Consider the following 21,840-nt stretch of genomic DNA (forward strand, 5'->3'; position numbering starts at 1 on the left):
ACGACAACTTTCGGTTTACCTTGACATTTCTCCAAGAAAACATGGAGCGAAAGATGCGAGTTTATTTTCACATTTTTCTCATAACTTAAACGAATCAAACTTGATGAAAAAGATATTTATTGACGTCCATCTCACAACTCGTAATTCGATAAATCATTTTATTCATATATGTATTTTATATGCTTCAAATATAAAATATCAAACGCGTTTAATAAATATCAATAAATTGATTTGGATTCTGACTTAATTATGCAAATATACATATGTTAATTTAAATCAAATTACGTATAATTTACAATTTCTCTTCCATTTACACTTTTAGGAGCAAAATAATATTTATATTTTTATGCATGCATGTAAAATCAAAGATTGATAAATATGCATAAAAAGTTACACCTCATCGATTTTATCGCCGCATTGTATATTTGTATATTGTATATTTGTATTTAATATACATATATATAAATTTTTCAAGCCGTGACACTTTTAGCATCACAAATCCTCTTACTTCACTCTTAGCTCCCATTAAACTGTCTGAAACTCTTCTAAGATCTTGAAAAAGGCTCACGCATTAACAACGAAACTTGCAAATCCGTCTTAACGTATTTTACATTTGGCGAATCAAAAAAGATAAAGTTGGAATAGGATTATTTCGGCAGCGTCGACAATGCCAATATTTATTTTGCTACAGACTCGATAGGCAGAAACAAATTAGAGAATATTGAATGAGCGCAATAATTAAACGATAAGGCACGTATAACATGGTAAATACATATTTAATTTGTAAACCGCATCTGATTTTGCCACTAAAAACGCTTTTATTAACTCACCTGATACGATCGCAATCGTTCATTAAATGGCGTAACAAAAATATCTTTTTATTACATTTCTTATAATAATGCTCTTATAAGGTTTTTATTTTTTATAAAAAAATAAAAATATCATATATATACAGGGTGCCCTAGAACACCCCTTTTTTCAAAAACTAAGCATTTTAGAGAAAAACGTTTTCAACAAAAAATTTTTTATTTCAATAAAAAATAAAATATTTCGTAAAATATTCAGTTTTCAATAATCTTACCGTAAAACTTTTATGTACAGAATAATGAGACAAATCAATTAGTGCCAAAAAAACAAATAATTATTTAAAAAAATGTAAATAATTTTATTAAAAACAATTATTTTTTTATACTAATTGATTTGTCTCATTGTTCTGTACATAAAAGTATTACGGTAAGATTATCGAAAACTGAATATTTTACGAAATATTTTATTTTTTATGTAAAAATATGTCAGATTAAAATATAAAATAACTCAAAAAATACTTTATGAAAAAATACCTTATTATAGTGTTTTGGAAAGCTCTCGACATAAGCTATAAGAATATGCAATAAAAAATAGGGGATTCCATTTAAGAAATTAAAGATGTCCTTGACTTGACCTTAACGATGCCATCCAAGGTCAAACCAATGACACCATCTTATGTTCCCCTTAAAATCATACAATTTTTGTTCAGAACGTTTTTTTCTAAAATGCTTAGTTTTTGAAAGAAAAGGGGTGTACGGATGGTCTAGGACACCCTATATATAAGCAGTAAATTAAAAAAAAGTTAATTGAAAAACATTATATTTAAAATATATTTCCTTGATTTTACTAAAATCAAAAAATAAATCGATAAAGGAACTTATTGCAGCTCTGCGTTTTACAACAGGAGAAAAGAGACATCAGAAGGGCGACATAAATCCTTTCGATGTGATATCTTGATTTTCGAGTAAGTTGCATCGCGTCGTAATGAAATCATGTGTTTGATCATATTTTGGTTCCATGCATCAACGCTGATGAATGTCCGCCACGCGTAAAGCATGGCACAAACGGCACGAATAAACAAAACACCATCCTGTAATCTTCACAATCAAAGGGAACCGATGCGGAGATAATGTCTAGGACGGCTGCATTTCGTGGATGATTCGCACGAGCGGGGTGTCTCCTGCGTCCTTCCCGTAAATGAAGTGCCTTGTAATCTCGCTCATATCAAGGCTACGCCAACGATTTACATGCCGCACATGTACAAATGCAAATATTGAAATTATTTTCTTAGAAAATATTATTTCCGTACAGCTACGTTGTAAAAAGCGAAAATACACGTTCGAAAGGATTCGTGAGAATAAGGATTTCGCAGAAAATATATACTTTGTTATTATTTTTGAAGATAATAAAAATTCATAAATATAATCTATTAAGTAACTATTAAATTCTACACATCGAGAAATCGCATTTTACCCTATAGTATGGTATACTAATTTAAAATCGTAATAATAAACGTAAATGTTAAAATACTTGTTATTTATGGTTTGAAAGATTTTTGAAACTTCAATTAAAATAATATGTATATTCTAATTATATTTATATAAATTCTCTTTCGTGTCATACATTTCTCACACACACAAATACGTAAATAATTTCAACTTAAGCACATTTTATTATGTCAATATTTAATATAATAAAGAAGAAGAATCATAAGTATTCTAATATTCCTAAATAACAAAGAAATATTATAGTCTCTTAATGTGCACATTTGTCTTTTTTCAACAAATATATACTCTTCTCATCCGTAGCCCGTTAATAATTGGTATAATATAGCCGAGGGTTGTGAGTTTACCGAATGGACGGATATAGACGACCATAACTGTGTCCGGCAAAAGCGAGAGAGACAGGAGTCGCCCACGATTAAAATATTTAACGTCAAAAGGCACTTACGTGTCGTTTCGCGGAATGATATTGCGCTCGAGGACAGAGAGCGTGGAAGACAATGTATTAAAGCTCGATTAAAGAGCTACACATAGCCGATGGTGAGTACGCGTGCGTTGTATAATACATTTCTATCGGAGATAGTTTTAAGGTGGGGTACACAGAGTTTCATCGACCCATGTCGAGCTACGGGGTGGAGCTTAAGCCAGACGATAACGCGTCAGCAACTTCTTTCTGCGAGAGGGTACTTTTCCTTGCATTTTATCTAAAAAAGCGTTCATCGTATTCCGAAAATTGCCCACTAACGGTCAAGCACGAATACTTTTCCAATAAATTTGAATTTGTCTCGTTCTAAAGAAATTGGAGATTATCTTTGCAAATTTCTTTTTATTTTCTATAATCGCGAGATCAAAATGTTTAGACATATTTTAAATTATAGAATTTTCATTTTAAAAAAAATTGATTGAGCGATGTGTATGTCTGTGTGTATCGTGTTATTTGTAAAAAAATTATCAATTTCTAATCTCTCTTGCAATCAAAAAAATTATACATTCCTCCTTTTTAACATCTTGCAATTTAAAAAGAAAGCGCGGGAAAAATTGTTTTCGATATTTCATCAGCCATCTTGTATGCAATGACTATTTCTTCCAAGGCCTCCGTTGATCGGAATCAGCGATACTAGAGCACTCTGCGCCGGATAAATCGCCGGCACTGTATCGACTGTCGGAAGTCCGGATAGCCGGGGACCACTCCGAGTATGTTCCCGAACTTCGACATTCGCGGTCCACATACATTTGAGTTATAACATTTTACCATCCGGTCTCTTCCAATATTTTACGATGTTTTCATTAGTTCTATTATTTCATCAATATCGTCGTCCTTATAAAAACAAGATACAATTAGCGAAAAAAATCCTTAATCACGAACGCATCCATACGCACACATACAATTAAATCTAATATAATAAAATGATAAAAATCAAATCTAAACTTAAAATACCAAGACATTACTAAGATAAAAAAAAAATCTAAATTAAACTCTCTTTTTATCAAATTTAGCAGATGAACCATTTGCGATTAAAATATTACGATTTTAATTTCCTAAAATGGAATATTATTTAAATATCCCATTCGTAAAATGTACGGTAATTGCCATTAGCATGTTTACAGCTTTTACGCAAAAAATTCTTAGCGGTTTAATGTCTTGAAAGTTCTTACGTACGATATTTGCGCCGCAATTGCGTAAGACACGTGTCTGACGCGAATGAGACCAACATCTTTCGTGCTTAAATGCATACGAAGATGCGATGCGGAAAGAGAAAGAGAGAGGGAAGCTGATAGAAATATGCAGCTCCCAAGTATCTAACGATTATTTTATTATTGGCCCAATTACGTCGTTATTGTTTTCACATACACACGCGCGACAGCGAACCGGTTAAAGCTCCCTCGCGTCACTTTATAGCAGCCCAACTATAGTCATGCCACCAGGATGATTCAACCGTTGGCTGGATTTTTGCCTCGAATTCCGCTTGCCTAACGCGGCAGATTAAGCCCCTTTAACCCCGACTGAATTCCTTCGCGCGACGCAGCATTATTTCATATCCTAATTCGAGATCGTTCTGAAAATATACTTGATTGGATTTTCTCCCAAAAAAAAAAAAAAAAAAAAAAAATTAGTTTTTTTTGCAAATTGATCAGCCGTAAATGTCATTAATGTTGAAAATTGATTTATACTCCTATAAGAATTGAAATCTTGTAACTTTTATATTTAAGAATGCATGAATTAAACTTCACAATGTAAACATTAAAACTTTTATTTATTTATATATGTTTGCAACAATACGCTAAAATAGAATCACCAATTAAATTAAAACAATCAAATTTTGTTTTTAATTTCGTATCTATATAAATTTTAATCGAAAAATTTTAATAATTATATGAAAAGCCATTTAAAAGATGTAAAAAACATATCAAAAATTACTTGCCATATAAAATTTAATAATCTTTAGTTGGGTTTTTGAGAAATTTGTGTCGAAATTTGTGCGACGATTTGTCATATTTTTAACATCGCTGAATAAACGTTGAAGATCTCTATCTTTCTCTCTTCTCTCTCTCTCTCTCTCTCTCTCTCTCAGTCACTCACTCACTCACTCACTCACTCACTCACTCATTTTTTCTTCGAACTCGGCTATTGTGTATTGTGATGGGAGTTTGTCGTGACGTATCGCCGGGAATAAATGTCAATTGACATGCAGGGTCCCTTTTTTCTCTCAACATTGCCGCAGCACGCGTTCTCGTGTCGAAATGCGCTTCGCGTCTCGTTAAAATGAGAAGATCCGCTTCACGAATGAAAGGCCGCCGCTACCGATCACTTCCTCGCTTTTCACAGAACGACAATATACCGAGGAATTGGCCGTGGGATCAAACCAGTATTGTCCGCTTAAGCTCTCTCTCTATTTCTCTCAGCCAGGGACTACACAATCGGTGAGATAGCTTGCCATATGTTCGAATATTCGGATTTTTAATCGACAAAATATATAAAACATTGAAATTTTCGATGCTCGAGAAAAATATGAAACTTCCATGCAAAAGATATGCCAATTCAAAATGCAAATTAGTTTAATTACTATTCAATTAATTTCTTCCTATTTATATGTCTGTTTAGTGAATGCTGAATTTTATTTATATTTATATTAAACATGAATTACGCACTTCGTTTTTGACGATGAGATGAACAAACATAACATAATTTTGGTGAAGCGCATCCGAATGCAATGCTTCTGTTCTGGCGGTGCGCCGGAATGGCGAAATATCGGTTCGTACATAATATCACGCCGATATATTGTGTCACATGTGGAAATGCGTATTATTTATGGATTTATGACACGAATCATTTCGACATTTTGCAGCCTTCTATGCTACATCTCATGAAAATAAAACATGATGTTTGCAGAAAATACGATGCAACGATTGCGCCTTTCATATGAAGCACCGGCTCGATTAACTTTTTGAAATTTGAAATTATCGTATTATATAGGATGTTAAAAAAAAGCATTCTACATTCATATGGTAGATGGTACACACAATATTGATAATGAGTGAGAAAGTCTTATGTTAGTAAATATAGATCGAAAACTCGATCGTTTCAGAGTATGATCATGATTGACTTAGTGGCTTTTATGTGTCGCATGCGACATGAAAAGAGAAGATAATTTTTCCAAATCGAACGCGGTGTTTGATCAAAGGTGAATTGGTAGTGATAAAGATCTAATGAATTTAGATCAGGCCATGATACTAAATTGAATGTAATTTTTCGATTATAATTCATAAACCAGGCATTTCCGGACATATGTTTATATGACATTTTTCATTTTTTTTTCTTCTTTTTGTGTATAGAACTCACCTCTAAAGTTTCAAGTATTTCTGAATCATCCTGTACATATGTATGTATATGTATGGTATGTATGTACGTATGTATGTATGTACATTACTTCTGTTAAAAATTTCATATAATTATTTGATTATCTAATTAAACTTACTTAACATTAGTTTAATTCATGTGATTCGTAGAAAACAAATTAATCAATAAAAAAAATAAATATTTTTTTGCATTTATTTTAAAATATATTATATATTAATCTTAATCATCTTTTTTATATAAAAAAGGAAATTCTTTTAAAATCTGTTTTAAAAAATTAAGTAAAAATCGTAACGTAAAAATATATTATAATAACACAAATATATATATATATATATATACAGGGTGTCCCATTTTAAAGGACCCACTCAAATATCTCAGAAACACTGCGTTAAATCGAAAAATGTTTCAATATATATATATATATATATATATATATATATATATAATATTCTAATATTTATATGAAAATAAATTATTCTAAAAACAAGATCCTAACACATCTTTTATCAAAATCATTCCTCATTTGTATAAAGGCACAGGTAAAAAAGTTACTAACCAACGGTCGTATTCTCTAGCTTCGATTGTTCGAGGGCGCCACACGTTTTATTTGACATTCACGGGGCAAATTTCCCTATACATATGAAGGAGATACATATGTGTGTGCATACATGGTTAAACGTATATGCAAGCATTTTTATTAAACAATTTCGCGTTAAATGTGACCGGCTAATCCTGTATTTAATTCGCCTAATATGAAGATCGAGTTCAATGTCAACATGAAACAAGAACCAGTCGACACGCATTTAACGCTAATTGTAGTCAGAATATGGATACAATGAGAGTGATAAAAAAAGTCATTCCCTATAGATATTTAGTATTGAGATCATTAAATATTAGCTGCATTCAAAAAATTATGATAAAAAAATCTCTCAATATAATGTAACTGATTAAGTCGATTCGTTGGCATAATCAATAATTATAATTAAAGATAATAATAATAATAATAATAATAATAATAATAAAACTAGAAAATAAGTCTTGCTATTATCATATAATATATTTGTACAATATATAAATTTTGCAAATTTGTTTTTTTAGTACTTTTATTTAATTTTCTAATATATATATATATATATATATAAAATAGATTTTATTTTAAATTTCTATAGAAAAATCTTTTTTTTTTATGTTAACTAACTTTTTAATTTTATATATAAGTTATTTTATATTTTTTTAAATTTTTATGAACAATGTCCAATAAATTTGGATTGGTAAGGATAAATCTTCTTCATATCATAAAAAGAAATGAAAGCAGGTAAAGGTAAATAAGACAAAAGAAAAATCATAAGAGTGACATAACGTGCACGATGTAGGGCGGGGTTATACGCGATTATCGACCACTATCGAATCTACTTTGTAGCAGGGATGCAGCTGCACAGTCCTCCCCTCACGCTCTTCGTACGAATCCTGTCTCGCTCTGCCAGGGTGAGTTTCCTCATCGACAAAGTCCAGCCTTCGGACCGGTATCATGAGTGACACTCATGCAAAGCTTATGAATCAGAGATCAGATGGATTTCATTTTAGAAAATTCAGCGCGTCGGATTCGCGCACAATAAAATTTCATCTCGCTTCATGAGATCGTTTCCATATTCGTCATTTTATATATCTACATATAATAGCGTGTGTGCGTCTACTCATCCCAGGAAAACACGATGTTGCAGCTGCGGTCACGGAACATCGTATGACCACGATCTTTTTCCGGCGAATATTTATCGCGTACCAAATTAAACAAGTTCTACAGAGAATTGGATTGATGCGCATAATCGCTCGCCATACGAGACATGCGAATCGCACGGATATTTTAATCCTGGATCATTGGCAGCGTTCTGATCTTTCACATGGAAGTGTTTTCATGACTCATTTTCCTCATTTTCATGAGATCAAATTTATACGAAAAAAATAAAAATAAGATAATCATTATGAAATAAAAATTGAACAATATTGAAAGTTTAAATAACTTTTATTTTTTCTTTCATCATTTATTAGAATAATATACTTTAATCGTCATCATTATCCAATGCATTTCTGAAATCATAGCAACAATCTCTACAGTTTTATGAATCATTGTCAAAAAATTCAGGGACGATAATGGAACATCAAACGTCAATATCTGTTCTAGCTATCGTATTAAACGATAAGATTCTGCGGCGGTCGCGAAGAGAATAGGAGATATGTATGTGTGTGAACTTGGATGCACTTTAATACCTATAAGAGAATATGGCTTTAATACAAAATGTTTCAGAAAATCACTATTCCTTCATAGATGCCGAATAACAGAAAATAATAAAAACGTTACGGTGTTATAATAATCATGAAAACTTTAAATAGTATAAAATTAAAAAATTTTAATTATATCGTTCTTCCAAACATTTTTTTCTAAGAACTTTTTACTGAATTATAGCGTTATGTTATTTTTCTAAATTCATCAAATTACATAAAAATGGACTAAATATTTTTTTATTAGGATGCTGCTCTCTCTCTCTCTCTCTCTCTCTAGGATATTACATTATGCTTAAAATAATATTTTTGTGAGGGAAAATTTATAATTAGATTTTAATATTTAAATAAAATTTTTTTATTTAAATTTTATTCAGAATTCAGAACGTTCAAGCATCTTCAAACGCTAGTATACTATACAATAATCGCGGTTATTACCGCGACGACAATTACTGTCTCATGCGACGGCATTGCATCGATTCGCGTCAAACAATTTTGCTTGCAATTGATTTGACGAGCGTTTATCTCAATGCAGTTCGGTGCATTCCGTGTACGAAGATTAATCTGCAAGATAGGGCGCTTTTTTGACGTTTAGGTGAATGTTTAACCGATACACCACACCCCATTTCCTTTTTTGATCGTTGCGGCAAGAAATGCAATGTGATATCTTGCAAAACACATCTTGCATTTATCTAAACGGGAAAGTAACTTTCACACATAATGTCACGGTTAAAAATATAAATGGTAATTCTGCACACTGATAACTAAACAGCGATGAGTTTTTTCAAATTCTTGAAACGATTTTCGATATTGAACGCAACGTCTATTTCTTTAGTTAATTTAATGACAAAGTTTACTCATTTTATATGTAATATGACTATAAAAAATGATAAAGAATAGCACATCAATGAAAATATCAGCGACGAATATTAACCGATCTATCAATAAAATCGAAAAGTCACGTTATTAAGCGGAAATGCTGGCTAAATTGTGCTAAATGTCATTTATGCGCCTGAGACGATCGTTTCTCGATAAAAATAGCCAAGCTTTGCGCACGATGCTAAAGAGTTTCGGGAAAACATAAAGCATGCAAATGGAGACTGGTTACAGTCAATCAGAAACTAACGTTATATTATAGACTATTCTAAGAAAATTCTATATTTTAATAAAAATGTATATTTTTTCGATTGAATAGAATTTGTATTATACATACGATGTTTTAATGTCTCATTTAAATATTGAGACTTTTTTTTTACTTAATACTTTTTTCTTAGTTTTACACTTTAAATATATCAAAGATTTTGTAAATCATTATTTAAAAAAAAATGGAATAAACGGAATTATTTATTCTACGATTAAATTGTTGTAATTTTTTTCAATCAGCGATATATATATATATATATGAGACAAATCAATTAGTGCAAAAAAAAAAAATTGTTTAAAAAAATACATTGTAAATAATTTTTTTAAAAACAATTACTTTTTATACTAATTGATTTGTCTCATTATTCTGTACATAAAAGTATTCCGGTAAGATTATCGAAAACTAAATATTTTACAAGATATTTAATTTTTTATATAATATCAAAATATGTTAGATTAAAATACAAAATAACTCAAAAAGTACTTAATGAAAAAATACTTTATTATAGTATTTTGGAAAGCTCTCGACATAAACTATAAGAATATGCAATAAAAAATAGGGGGTTCCAGTTAAGAAATTAAAGGTGACCTTGACTTGACCTTAACGATGCCATCCAAGGTCAAACCAATGACACCATCTTATGTTCCCCTCAAAACCATACAATTTTTGTTCAAAACGATTTTCTCTAAAATGCTTAGTTTTTGAAAGAAAGGCGGTGTACGGGTGGTCTAGGACACCCTATATATATATATATATATATATATATATATTCTAATAATTAAATTCTTTAATTTGTTTTTAAAGTTTACTCAATATTGATATATGGTAAATAAAGTCATTAAAATTATCTAATCATTAAGATTAACTTTATATTAATATAAAAACAAATTTTTATCATTACACAATTAACAAAGAAAAATTTTTAATAAGCGAAGGCTTTCAGTCCATCAAGGAATACGCTTTCGAAGACTGACGTGAAGAAAATGCTTATGAAACAGTTTGTATTGATCGCGGCTACTTCGAACTTCTAACACGATTGGTCTTAATCTCCATCGTGACGACGATCGATCGATCGACCTTGAAACGAAAGCTTCTCTCAACACGCCGAGCTATCCTTTATTCGCAACGATACGAAGGATGAAATATATTGGATGTTCACAGATTATATCTTTTTCAAATTTCGACGAGAAATCAGGCGAATACGATAATGACGATAAATTATCAATGGACCATATACTTGTTGTCTTTTATCGAAAGAAGAAAATATCTCGTACACATTTTCATATTATTTGATAATACGAATGAAAATAGCTGCGATTGAGCAAATGTATGATTAATATAGCGAGGACAATGCTTTTCATTGCGAATGTTTTTGCGAACATCTTTTATCAAGTCGGAGTTGATTGACCTCCCTATATTTTATAATTATGTCTATTATTTTGCAAAGTGCTTTGTTTTGCAGCAGCATGCAACAATTCTTTCCTATTTTGATTCGTAATTAATTCTCATTACCACGAAATGTTAATGTTGTCCAACAATGACATTTTCTAATCATCGATGAATCTATTTCAAATAGTTTATTCAAGTTTTACTTTTCAAAATAACTCATCAAATCACTAAGATCTTTACTTTTTTTGTTCGAAATTCGAACAATGATACCTCAATTGTGTTATTCGGAAGACAGTATACCTGATAGCACAATATATTCTTTAACTATTCAATTTAGTGTCAAATATATTATTTTGAGGATATTCTTACAGAATTATCAATGAATCTTTGTAGAATATTCTCGTGTTAAAAGAATATTTTATAAATCTCCTTAAAACATTGTATCTACAACGGTCTCATTTTGAAGTTCTATGCAGATTTCTATTCATAGATCGGTTTTTTCACTTTATTAGAATGTTCAAATGTTCGCACTGAAGGATACTTATAAGATGTTTATAGAAATAGGATATTTATAGAACATTTATAGAATAGGTTTGCGCTATTTGGATACATTTAATTATCCGAAAGCTATCATTACTTTCTTCGAGAGTGTCATGTCTGAGCCCACCCCCTTTTTCTAGACGCAGAACGGGAACTATCACGCGCTAGCCCATACAGCACCGTAAGATTGCAACAACATTGCAGCAACATTTTTTTGCAAGATTGCAACATTGCAGAAACATTGCGAAATGTTGCTACAACATTGTTATGATATTGCAGCAACAACAAAATGTCCGCCTACAGAAATATTACAATATAATATTGCTGCAACATAGCAATATAATATATATGCAATAATGCTTTATGTATATTTATCGACATAATATTCTTAACATATGAAAAAAATAATATGAAATTAGGCATATAAGAGTCAGGATCTAGTGTGTATATAGATTTTCTGTATTATAATAATAACGAAATTATAAAATGTAAATTTTTTGGTACACATTCAACTTCCTTCAATGACAGAGAATATCCACAAAAAAAAGAATATCTAAAAAAACTCAATTTGCAATTGTGTAAATTCACAATCTCTTTATATCCGAAATATGCAGATATCCGGATGCAAAAAGATTGTGGTGGATTTACGCATACGAGTTTTTTCACATTTCTCTTGTCTTTATATAATCTCAAAATTTATTTATTAAAATCTGAAGTATCTTTTGCAAATTAGAAAATTATTATCAAATTTTTGATTTTATATCAAAATGGAAACTAGTAAAAGAATTCTTAGTCCGATGTCTGAGTCCCTTGTGTTGGGATTATATCATACAACTTAAACTAATAAAAGTAGTTATTATATCTTTAATCTTATTAGCCGCTCTTTGTAAACTTTATATAATCATCGTGACTAAAAATTAAATGCAGAATAGGTAGCGCAACATGCACCACATAGCGGTAAACAAATGAACTAGCGATTATCGAATACTTTTCTTAGAATATTTTCGGAATGTTGCTGTAATATTGCTAAAGTTATATTGTAAAATAATGTCTTTGCAATATTTCTACAACATTAAACTGCAATATGCAATATTGCAATGTTGCAGCAATGTTGTTGCAAGCTTTAGTGCTGTATGGGAGGGTTTTGACCTGCGACAGCCATGCGCCGACCGCTCCGAGAGCAATGCGAAGTCAGCCGCAAGCGTCAAGTGGAGCACGCGGATAGCGCGCAACATGGTGGATCGCATTATCGCGACTCATGCACAAGAGATGCAACGGGATCGGCGTTAAAAACACGCGCGGCGACAGACCCACGCGTCCGCCGTTTTCCACGGGGAGCACGTGGGGTTTCTCGCCGCCTACGATGACATGTACGCACGCGTATGTGTGTACGCGTTACGGAACGGAACAAACAAATAAACACTCACCGAATTCGCGTACCGGCTGCGTATAACGTGTGGTGTTGTTCGCCGGCGTCACTCGAAATCTTTCCATCCTCTTCCTGCCCTATCTACTTTGCGTGTTTTTTTCCTTTTACCTCCTTTGTCTGATCGGATGGCGGACCAAATGGCGCGTATCGCAAGACCGGAACGCCGAACGATCAATTACTCGCGATGCAAATACACAATTGGATGACACTCGAGATGCAAACAAGTCCGGCACATTCGCGCGCTGTCACTCGCGTGCGCGTTCCCCATTCGCCGATGTGAAATTACGGAACGTTACTGTGCGCAGCGCGACGCCGCACCGCAGCCCGGTGTTATCGTTATACACATGAGACAGCGCGGAGTGGGAGTAAGGGCAGTGACTGGAGAAGGAGGGATGGGACGACGAGCGAGCGAGCAAGAGAGAAGGAAAGAGAGAAAGAGAGCAACGCATGATATCGAAAAGCGAGAATCGCGTGTCTGGTAACTGATATGTATATATACTGACCATGTGTAAGCGGTCGCCGTGTAGAGAAAACCAAGAGTGAAAGACAAAGAGAGGAAAACAGCAGAAAGATGATGGCGTGAAAATAACGACGGAGAGAGAGGGGGAGGGACAATATGATGCCATAAGGCCATAAGGAACGACAAGGAGAATGATGACGGGCAGAGAAGTAGAGATAAAGAACAAAAATAAATAGATAGAGATAGATCATTTTATTTAATCTTGGAGCAAAACATCCTAGAATGTTAAATATTATGAAATATATAAGTGACAAAAGAGAAAATATATTCTCTTATCTTATCTTTCAGATGATTATAAGAATATTAGTATAAAGGTGAAATCAAAGATAGAGAAAGACGATTGATGACTGGATAAAGAGTGACGAGAGGGACAAAGACCGGTACAAAAAAAGCGTAATATAATGAACGATTGAAGCTAAGTAAGAACGAAAACAAAAAGATGAGATGAGAGCGGGGAGAAAAGAGAAAGAAATGAGACTGATTAAAGAAGATGGAGTAGACATTGAATTGGCGCCAGAGAATTATCCTATACTTTATACTCAATATATTTTCTTGCACCTCTGCAGTATCGGCTCGCCCTCTTGCGGGCCCTCGATCACCCATTGCGTGCAGTAACGTAACTAGCAAACTCGCAATTTACGCTTCAAATTACATATAATAAGAATTCATAATTTCAGGATTATAATATGCGAATATGCGGGGTATGCGATTACGTCACGTTCGGCGGAGAAAAAAATTTATTCGCGTTTGGATGTAACATTTTTACGAAAAGATACAAAATCGCGATGACAATGAACCATCTCTTTTCTACAATCGCTGCGAACGAACATTATTTGCATCACGTGTTAGGACATATCGCATAAAAACGTCATCAATTATATAAGTCATTCTCTGAGAAAGAAGAGAGGAGAAATAAGAGGCACTCGAACAGTATTTCCAGCACAACATTCCTTGACGTATTAAAATTTTTTTTTTTTTGTTATAATTTTGCTAATTTTATTTCATATACATACGTTAATATTGTTTATTCTTTATTCTATTTAAAGAAAAAAAACAGGAGAATGCTTTGCGAAAAGTATTCGATGTAAAAAAATCTAACTGTTTTATTTCAATACTTTTAAAAATATCTGCTTGTCTAGAAAAAAAAATATAAAGATTTATCTCATGTAAAATAGCGGGGACTATATATCATTATCCCGCTTATCTCTAATGCTATATTCGATTTATCATCTCGCATTCCACGACGATTTCGCTGAAGGGTACAAATCAATCGATGAGAATCGGAGACTGACGTACATCTTGCATTGGGAGATGTACGGTAGTATAGCGCGAGAGCGAGCAGTATTTTTTTCCCCGAGTTTCAGCCCGCAGGAACGCGTTCCTCGGTCTCCGTCCCTCCTTCTTCGTCTCTCTCTCTCTCTCTCTTTCTCTGTCTGTCTATCTCTTGGCGTTTCGAGCGAGAAACAGCTGATCGCCGTCCCTTTAATCGCGTCGTCGAGCCGTCGTCGTGCGAGGTGAGTCGCTCGAGATCGTTAAGAGTGATTTGTCATCTAGGAGCCGCGATCGGCGCAGGTAAGTACTGTGCCGGACGATTGACGGTAACGGGTGCCGGTATGCGACGCATTTTTATAGGTTAGGGAGGGTTTCTTTCGTCTGCGAAGCTTTCTGTACGCGAACGGCCTCACGGACGCGCAATGGCCGCCATGTTCGAAACGCGAAGTCGCTTTTTTCCCGTACAAGGTCAGCCGGGTCTGTGTTCTTCCTCGCGATCTCCTTACTTTCAATGTTAAATATCCCCGGTCATCGAGCGATCGGGATGAAAATCTCGTAAAAAGAAAATTCTGCAATAAAGTAGGTATTAAAAAAAAAAGGAAAGATTTGGTCATCTATATTCACCGATGAAACTTAATTCACCGGAAGTTTCGTCCCCTTTTTCATATCGCGGTTATTTATACCGAGATCAAAAGATCGATTTATAAAGCGCGCTTCGAAAATATCGCCCACACCCGGTATGTTGCTATTTCTTCAGTCAATGAGAAAGAAAGATAACTCGATGATAGTTTGAGTACATATAACGCGAACACTAGTATCCGAATCGCGCGGGCGACGCGCCGCCATGACAGTTCGCGCGCATGCCGGTGTTTCACGCAAGTTATAATCGGAACGGTGGACAGACGAACGTGACGTCATCAATGGCAGCTACTACTGTGTTGTCTGTATACGCAAGATAGCGCGGCTGTTACGAGGAGATAACGCTAAGAGGCGCCGATTGTTGTTTTTCGCACGAAGCTGTGATCGAACGAGCGAAAAATGGGCTCGAAGAAACACAAAAAGCATAAACGCGAGAGACACGAAGGTGAGGAAAGGATGAAAATATACGCGATTCTCTTCGGTCCAGACACTTTGATCTTGTACTTAGGATCTCGATCTGTGACAGTTGTCTACTATTCCGAGCACGTTGTTTAGAATTTTTCTTCTCTTCTATTGTTTATTTCGTCTGTCGATTCTTATTGAGTGAAATTGTCGTTGATTGTCCACTCTCAATCGTTAGAATAAATGATAAAGAACAACAGTGGGACATTTTCTGTTAGAATGATTTACTCTCTGTCAACGAGGAAATATATTCCGAAAATTATAATTTTCGAGCAGGAGAGACAGAAGAAAAGATAAAGAATTAGATGTAGGTTTGTAAGGATTCGTAAAGATATACGTTATTGAGGCATCATTATCACAAATTGCACCACAAATCAAACTCTACTTATATGTCAATCATAAAAAGGATTCGAATGAAAAAGAAAATGCTCCAGAGTAAAGAGCTAAGATCTTTAGTTTTTGGTGTTCAATACAGTTTACACTCTTTGTAAATTTTCATTGGAATCCTTCTCATACTCATAGTTTAATGATGCACAGGAATGTTGACTACGTTTTCACCATGGACAAACTGAGAGTGAGGTTGGAGTAAAAGTGAGGTGGATTCAAAAGTATAAACGAAGCGTTCCACAGCAACAGGCGTGACGTAGAAGTAAGTGACGAATAACAACGGACATGGACTGGTTGCACGACAGAAGCTAGCTGTGCTTCTAAGATTATCAATTGCCCCAAACCCTTTAATTTTTTTTTATCCATTGAATTCGTTGAAGTGCAACAAGATTTATGCAACGAGTGTTGTTACAACAGAATAGTATGCATAGGGCACCACAAGGTACATACATTTAGACAGTTACACATAGACAAACCTGTTGCACTTCAATCACATAATTCCTATGGCTGTTATGTATTGTGGCATTGAGAGCCATATATGCTTCGCTTCACCTCTCAGTGAGGTATTCTCAATTTTGATGATTGCTCCCTGATTATTCCCACCGATTATTCAGTCGATTTAATGTCATAATGAAAATTATTTTATAATGTATATTTCTATTAAGATTTGTTTGGTTTAAGTCGAGCTACTTCCATCTCGCTTCCAGTTTGTTAAATGTGAAAACAAGGTCACTATCCTGTTAATAAAGTCATCTTTATATTATCGTCGATATACTTCCCATCCATTTGTCTTTTTTAACGTGTCCTATAGATTTTATAATTATTTACAATTTGCACTTTTTTTCAATACCTTCATATTACACATTGTAACATTTCTCGATATCTCTTATTTCTTGTGTTGCTATATTATGCTCTTATCCTGCATAATTTTTCGCAAGATTTCCTGCAAGATTGCTGCATGTGGCATACAACAGATCATGTGTATAGCTTTTATAGAGAGAACAAAGATTTTAGTACGCTGCTTTAAAAACTTTATTCTGAATGCAACAACTGACAGTTTCTTCTTTTCCTTCTTTTTTAACAGAGGGTCAGTACACAACGACGGACAAACCGCCTAGCTTGAAGTTAATCTTGAAAGTAGGAGGCAGTACTGGAACGCCTGAACACGGCAGTGAATCGCCGAGTCAGGCCACGATGCTGTCGCAACATTATCAACAACAATTGGGCCTTAATTATTCTGTCAGTCAAGGAGACACAGAGTACGACAGATATGTCGGCCACAAGAAGCTCAAAAAAAAGAAGAAAAAGAAAGATAAACGACATAAACATCATCATAAAGACAAGAAAAGACGAAAAGAAGAATCGAGTCAGGAATCAGTCGGCGATGCTGACGAAAATTTAGCCGAGCCAGTACCTAAGAAGAGCTGTACTAATCACAATCAGTTGTTACCACTTAGGCCACCACCAAGTGGCGAATTAAGGGTAGGCGTTAGTAATATAAGCTCTCTATCACCACATCGTGAACCTAGAACATGCGTTCTCAGAAAAATAGCAGAACGTACGCCTCTTCAGAGATTGCTGGAACATTTGTTGCGGTCAATGGAAAAGCGAGATCCACAACAATTTTTCGCTTGGCCAGTTACGGATAGTATCGCGCCCGGTTATTCTCAGATAATCACAAATCCTATGGATTTCAGCACGATAAAACAAAAGATAGATGACAACAACTATCAGAATCTGCAAGAATTCGTAGATGATTTCAAGCTCATGTGCGACAATGCCATGACTTATAATCACTCTGACACTATTTACTACAAGGCGGCGAAAAAACTGTTGCATGTCGGTTTGAAGATGGTCACTCCCGAGAAACTACGACAGCTCAGACCAGTACTGATGTACATGAACGATATAACGAAGGAAGAGCTTGGATTCGAATTGGGCGTTGAGGATCCAAACAATCTGGATGTTCCCGTAACGGAGGAGCAGATCGAGCGAGAACGCGAACAAGAGGAACGCAATGAGGAGGCAGAAGAACTCAGAAAGGAAAATCAGAGAAAAATGAGACTGGCTAGTTTAGGCAAATTCGAGGCGATACCAGACGACTTGACGCCCGAAGAGATACTCAAGCAAGCAAGAGGAGCGGCCAAAGCGGCGACGGAGAAACTCAGTCTAAAGAGAGCAAACTCGAAGATGGGTTTTCTGCGACAGAAGAAAGACGGCACTACTAGTTTGCAGATTATTGTACCCGGAGACGGAATCATTCCTGGGACCAATCAGAGACCTGTATCGCTAGGTCAATTGATAGGCAAGTTGAACCATGGCACGGGAGCATTGGCCGGATTTCGAGAAGATCGTAGAAATATGTCGAAACCGGTGAAACCGCTGTATTACGGGGCGTTCGGTTCGTACGCACCCAGCTATGATTCGACGTTCTCTAATCTCACCAAGGAGGAAACCGATCTAGTCTATCAGACTTATGGCGATGAAACGGCTGTGCAGTATGCTGAGTCAATTCTGGATTTCGCCAAGGATTGTGATTACACATTGACCATGGTCGACGACTTGTTGGACATTCTCACAAGTGGGGATCACCGAAAGACGAAGAAGTTTCTTGAGGAAAAACGAAAATTGAAGGAAGAAGAGGAAAAAATCAAGCATATACTGGAGAAGCCTATACAGGACATGAATCGTAACATTTCGTCGTTGGATAAGGTCAAGGTTGATATCGAGCAACTGAAGACACTCTCGGAATTTGGTATCGACATAAACTTCTTAGAGAATTTAGGTAATTATATATGAGATTATCGATAAAAATAAACGATCTAACACTTTTTTAATTAATTTGCAATAATATATGTAGATTATATTCTGAATTTTTTAGCTTGAATATATGCTTTGTATTAATTGTCTGCAAATTTTATTAAAATAGGAAAATTATTTTGTTTAATAAATTGTCAGAACAATTTAATAACTTTGATGTCGGTTCTCTTCCGCATTATTTAATTACACGAAATGGCTTTCTATTTATAGAGGCAGAATTTAAATACAGTGAAGAACGCGCCCTTCTACAGAGTCGTCTGGATGACACATCACAGATGCTGGGCCGGTTGAAACAAGTCCAGCACGAACGTTTGTCAGCACCACCGCCGGCACATCTGTCCAATGTTCCTAAAGCGGGAGAAGCTGAAGTAACGCTGGCCGAGAAGATCACTGATAATCTGACCGACATAGCGAAGAAACTGCCACCGTCGGGGATTGCGCCAGTCGATGGATTGCGTAGGGCGATGGGCATAGCACCCTTAGGTGGACCGGAATCCATGGAAGTCGAACCCATCACGCATAATCCTACTATAGCCGCCGACAGTTCGTTATTGCCACCGAATGCGAACAATGAAAATAATCAAGTGCTGTCAAATCTGCTGCCGACTTCTCCGATTCAGAATACGAACTTATTGAGTCCGACTGGTCAGCAGAATCAGAATATCAATATTGTAGCCGCGAATCAGCCGCCGCCGCCGCCGATTCAGATGCAGATCGGTATGACACACAGTAGTCAGACGCCGCCATCCCTGTTGAGCGCGACGGAGCCATCCGGCGTGACCGATCTCGAGTCCGAATTGCGTGAATTTCTAGAAAGCGACCCCACATTGGGACACTCGCCTCTCCATGACGATAAAACTCTGGAGGATATTTTGTCCGAATCTTAGTGCGTGCGCATGTTCCAATCTGAGTGTGTTATGCGATATATATATAACTTATAAATAGAAATATATAAATTATAAATATACAGAGTTCTGTACATTTTATTATCGATATGCTAATTTTTTCATGTATGATTAATAAATTGAATTATAAAATCCTGTGCCTTATTTTAATCATTTTATATTAACTTTTTATTTTACTCTTTCTTTATCAAGGATATGAAAAAAATATTTTGAGATGCAAATAATATATTAGAAGAATGATTTTAAATAAATAAAACTTAATAAAAAATGGCACAGTTATATATTTTCTTTCTTGATTTAAAAAAAATAAAATGACATTTATGAAAATTAAACATTTATTTTTTTATAGTTTTATAACAAGTATAAAAATACAAACTATAAATTTATTTTGTTTTTACAGACATACATACATCTATTATTTTGTGTATAATGACTTATTTGTTATGCAATGTTTACGAAAGGTAATTTACATATCGATATCCGATGTTACGTGTTGCATTATCAAAGACATAATGTTGGTTCAATGTTGTATCCAATATAATAGTATGTATAGTAGTATCTCGAAGTGTACGCATAAAGAAAATGCATAATATTGATATCGATCACTGATAAATGCAATGCTGCTATATTTTGAGTTTCAAAGCATAATCGAAGAAAAATGAGCAACAATCGCAATGAGCTTCAATCATAGTCAAAATAAATATCCCGGTACACCCAATGAAGCGGATAATGCTTTGAAATATACTATATATGTATACCGTGCAATATACAAAGATACTGATATTCTATGAATGTTCCGAGTTTCAAGGAGATTAATATACTATTCAATTCTCTAAACTCGAAGTTGAAACTGTGAGATTAAGTTGGTAGGTAGAAACTTCAAGCATTTCGTGAGAATCGAAGAGATTATAATTTAAGGAACAATCTTCAATTTTCGCCTAAGAGTCTTCTTATAACTTCTGTCTACTTCTATAGAAAAATATTTATTTTTGCTAAATCTTTTCTCTCTTTTTCTTTTTCTCCAAACATATTTCTGGAATTTTAAGCATATGTATAAGTAGCGCATAAGTACAATTTTTTTTTTTTTAGTTAATTCAACGAGATAACAGAGAAAACTATTTCATCTTTGCTCGACAGATGCTGCAACAATACAGACTATGTTAATAGGATAGCAATTACATTAACCTGTTCATGTCAGGTAGTATCGTTTCAGCTATTGCATTTGACTACTCAATTACGTGCGTTTGCGTATGAGGGAAACATGTGTCATTCCTTTCTCAGTCGCTTTGCAATGCATCCTCGGAAATTGATTCGATAATAGCTTACGCCGCAAATGCAAGAGTTCATTTTCGGAACATGCGGAGGACGGACAGTCCTTTGCGCTACATACTATCAAGACTGAGTTTAATGACAATAATAGCTTGTCGCGCACGAACAATTGTTATCGTACCATTATAACAAAGGCAGGATTGGGAAGTAACGCGTTATTTGTAACGCCGTTACCGTTACAGTTACTTTTTTTCGGTAACTCTAACGGTAATGGCGTTACAAATTTTATTTGTAACGGAAAAAGTAACTTCGTTACATTTTTCGGTAACGAGTAACGAATTTAACAGTTACTTTTATCGTTACTTTTTTCAAATTTTTTGATTTATTTAAGATATTATTCTTGCTATTGTGCGTGATAAAATTTTTATCTTAACCGTAAAGCCGTAAGCAAATCGACCAATTAGCATTCTTATTATGTTGTAAAAATGCTTGAATGTGATTGATCAACTTATGGCTCTTGCAGACCAGTGCGATGACGCGACGCGCGATATCCAATGAGAGCTTTATCTTTTCGGAAACGCAGAGCTCTCATTTACTACCAGTCCTAAATACCTTGCAA

General features: G+C 34.5%; 2 protein-coding genes across 7 annotated transcripts in view; one reads left to right on the forward strand and one right to left on the reverse strand.

Moving 5' to 3' along the window:
- Kcc (solute carrier family 12 member kcc) overlaps positions 1 to 13,250 on the reverse strand; it is a 134,612-nt gene extending 121,362 nt beyond the window's left edge. Inside the window, exon 1 of the mRNA XM_070293193.1 lies at positions 12,946 to 13,250. Coding sequence (XP_070149294.1) covers positions 12,946 to 13,012 — 67 coding nt within the window. The 5' untranslated portion in view covers positions 13,013 to 13,250. The remainder of the gene's footprint in view (positions 1 to 12,945) is intronic.
- Positions 13,251 to 14,902: 1,652 nt separating this feature from the next.
- On the forward strand, positions 14,903 to 20,067 carry Brd7-9 (Bromodomain containing 7/9). Of its 6 annotated transcripts, none has more exons than XM_070293205.1 (4): positions 14,929 to 14,981; positions 16,378 to 16,489; positions 17,312 to 19,012; positions 19,258 to 20,067. In XM_070293205.1, the coding sequence occupies exons 3-4, from the start codon at positions 17,422 to 17,424 to the stop codon at positions 19,932 to 19,934; spliced, it is 2,268 nt and encodes a 755-aa protein (XP_070149306.1). In that variant the 5' UTR covers positions 14,929 to 14,981; positions 16,378 to 16,489; positions 17,312 to 17,421; the 3' UTR covers positions 19,935 to 20,067. The 6 variants fall into 6 exon arrangements, with proteins under 6 accessions (XP_070149308.1, XP_070149306.1, XP_070149309.1 ...); XM_070293204.1 differs by having other exon boundaries at positions 14,961 to 15,039; XM_070293203.1 differs by lacking the exon at positions 14,929 to 14,981 and adding an exon at positions 15,421 to 15,823.
- The last annotated feature ends 1,773 nt before the right edge of the window (positions 20,068 to 21,840 follow it).

The sequence above is a fragment of the Polyergus mexicanus genome, unplaced genomic scaffold, assembly GCF_030449975.1.
Source record: "Polyergus mexicanus isolate NDT 795.1 unplaced genomic scaffold, iyPolMexi1.0 SCAF_3, whole genome shotgun sequence".
Classification (NCBI taxonomy): Eukaryota; Metazoa; Arthropoda; class Insecta; order Hymenoptera; family Formicidae; genus Polyergus; species Polyergus mexicanus.

What these genes read in the sequence shown, in the direction of transcription:
- Brd7-9 (XM_070293202.1), top strand. Translation starts at nt 15,778, where the DNA reads ATGGGCTCGAAGAAACACAAAAAGCATAAACGCGAGAGACACGAAG. An exon ending in TAAACGCGAGAGACACGAAG is followed by an intron (nt 15,824 to 17,311) that starts GTGAGGAAAGGA and finishes CTTTTTTAACAG; the next exon opens with AGGGTCAGTACACAACGACG. An exon ending in AAACTTCTTAGAGAATTTAG is followed by an intron (nt 19,013 to 19,257) that starts GTAATTATATAT and finishes TTCTATTTATAG; the next exon opens with AGGCAGAATTTAAATACAGT.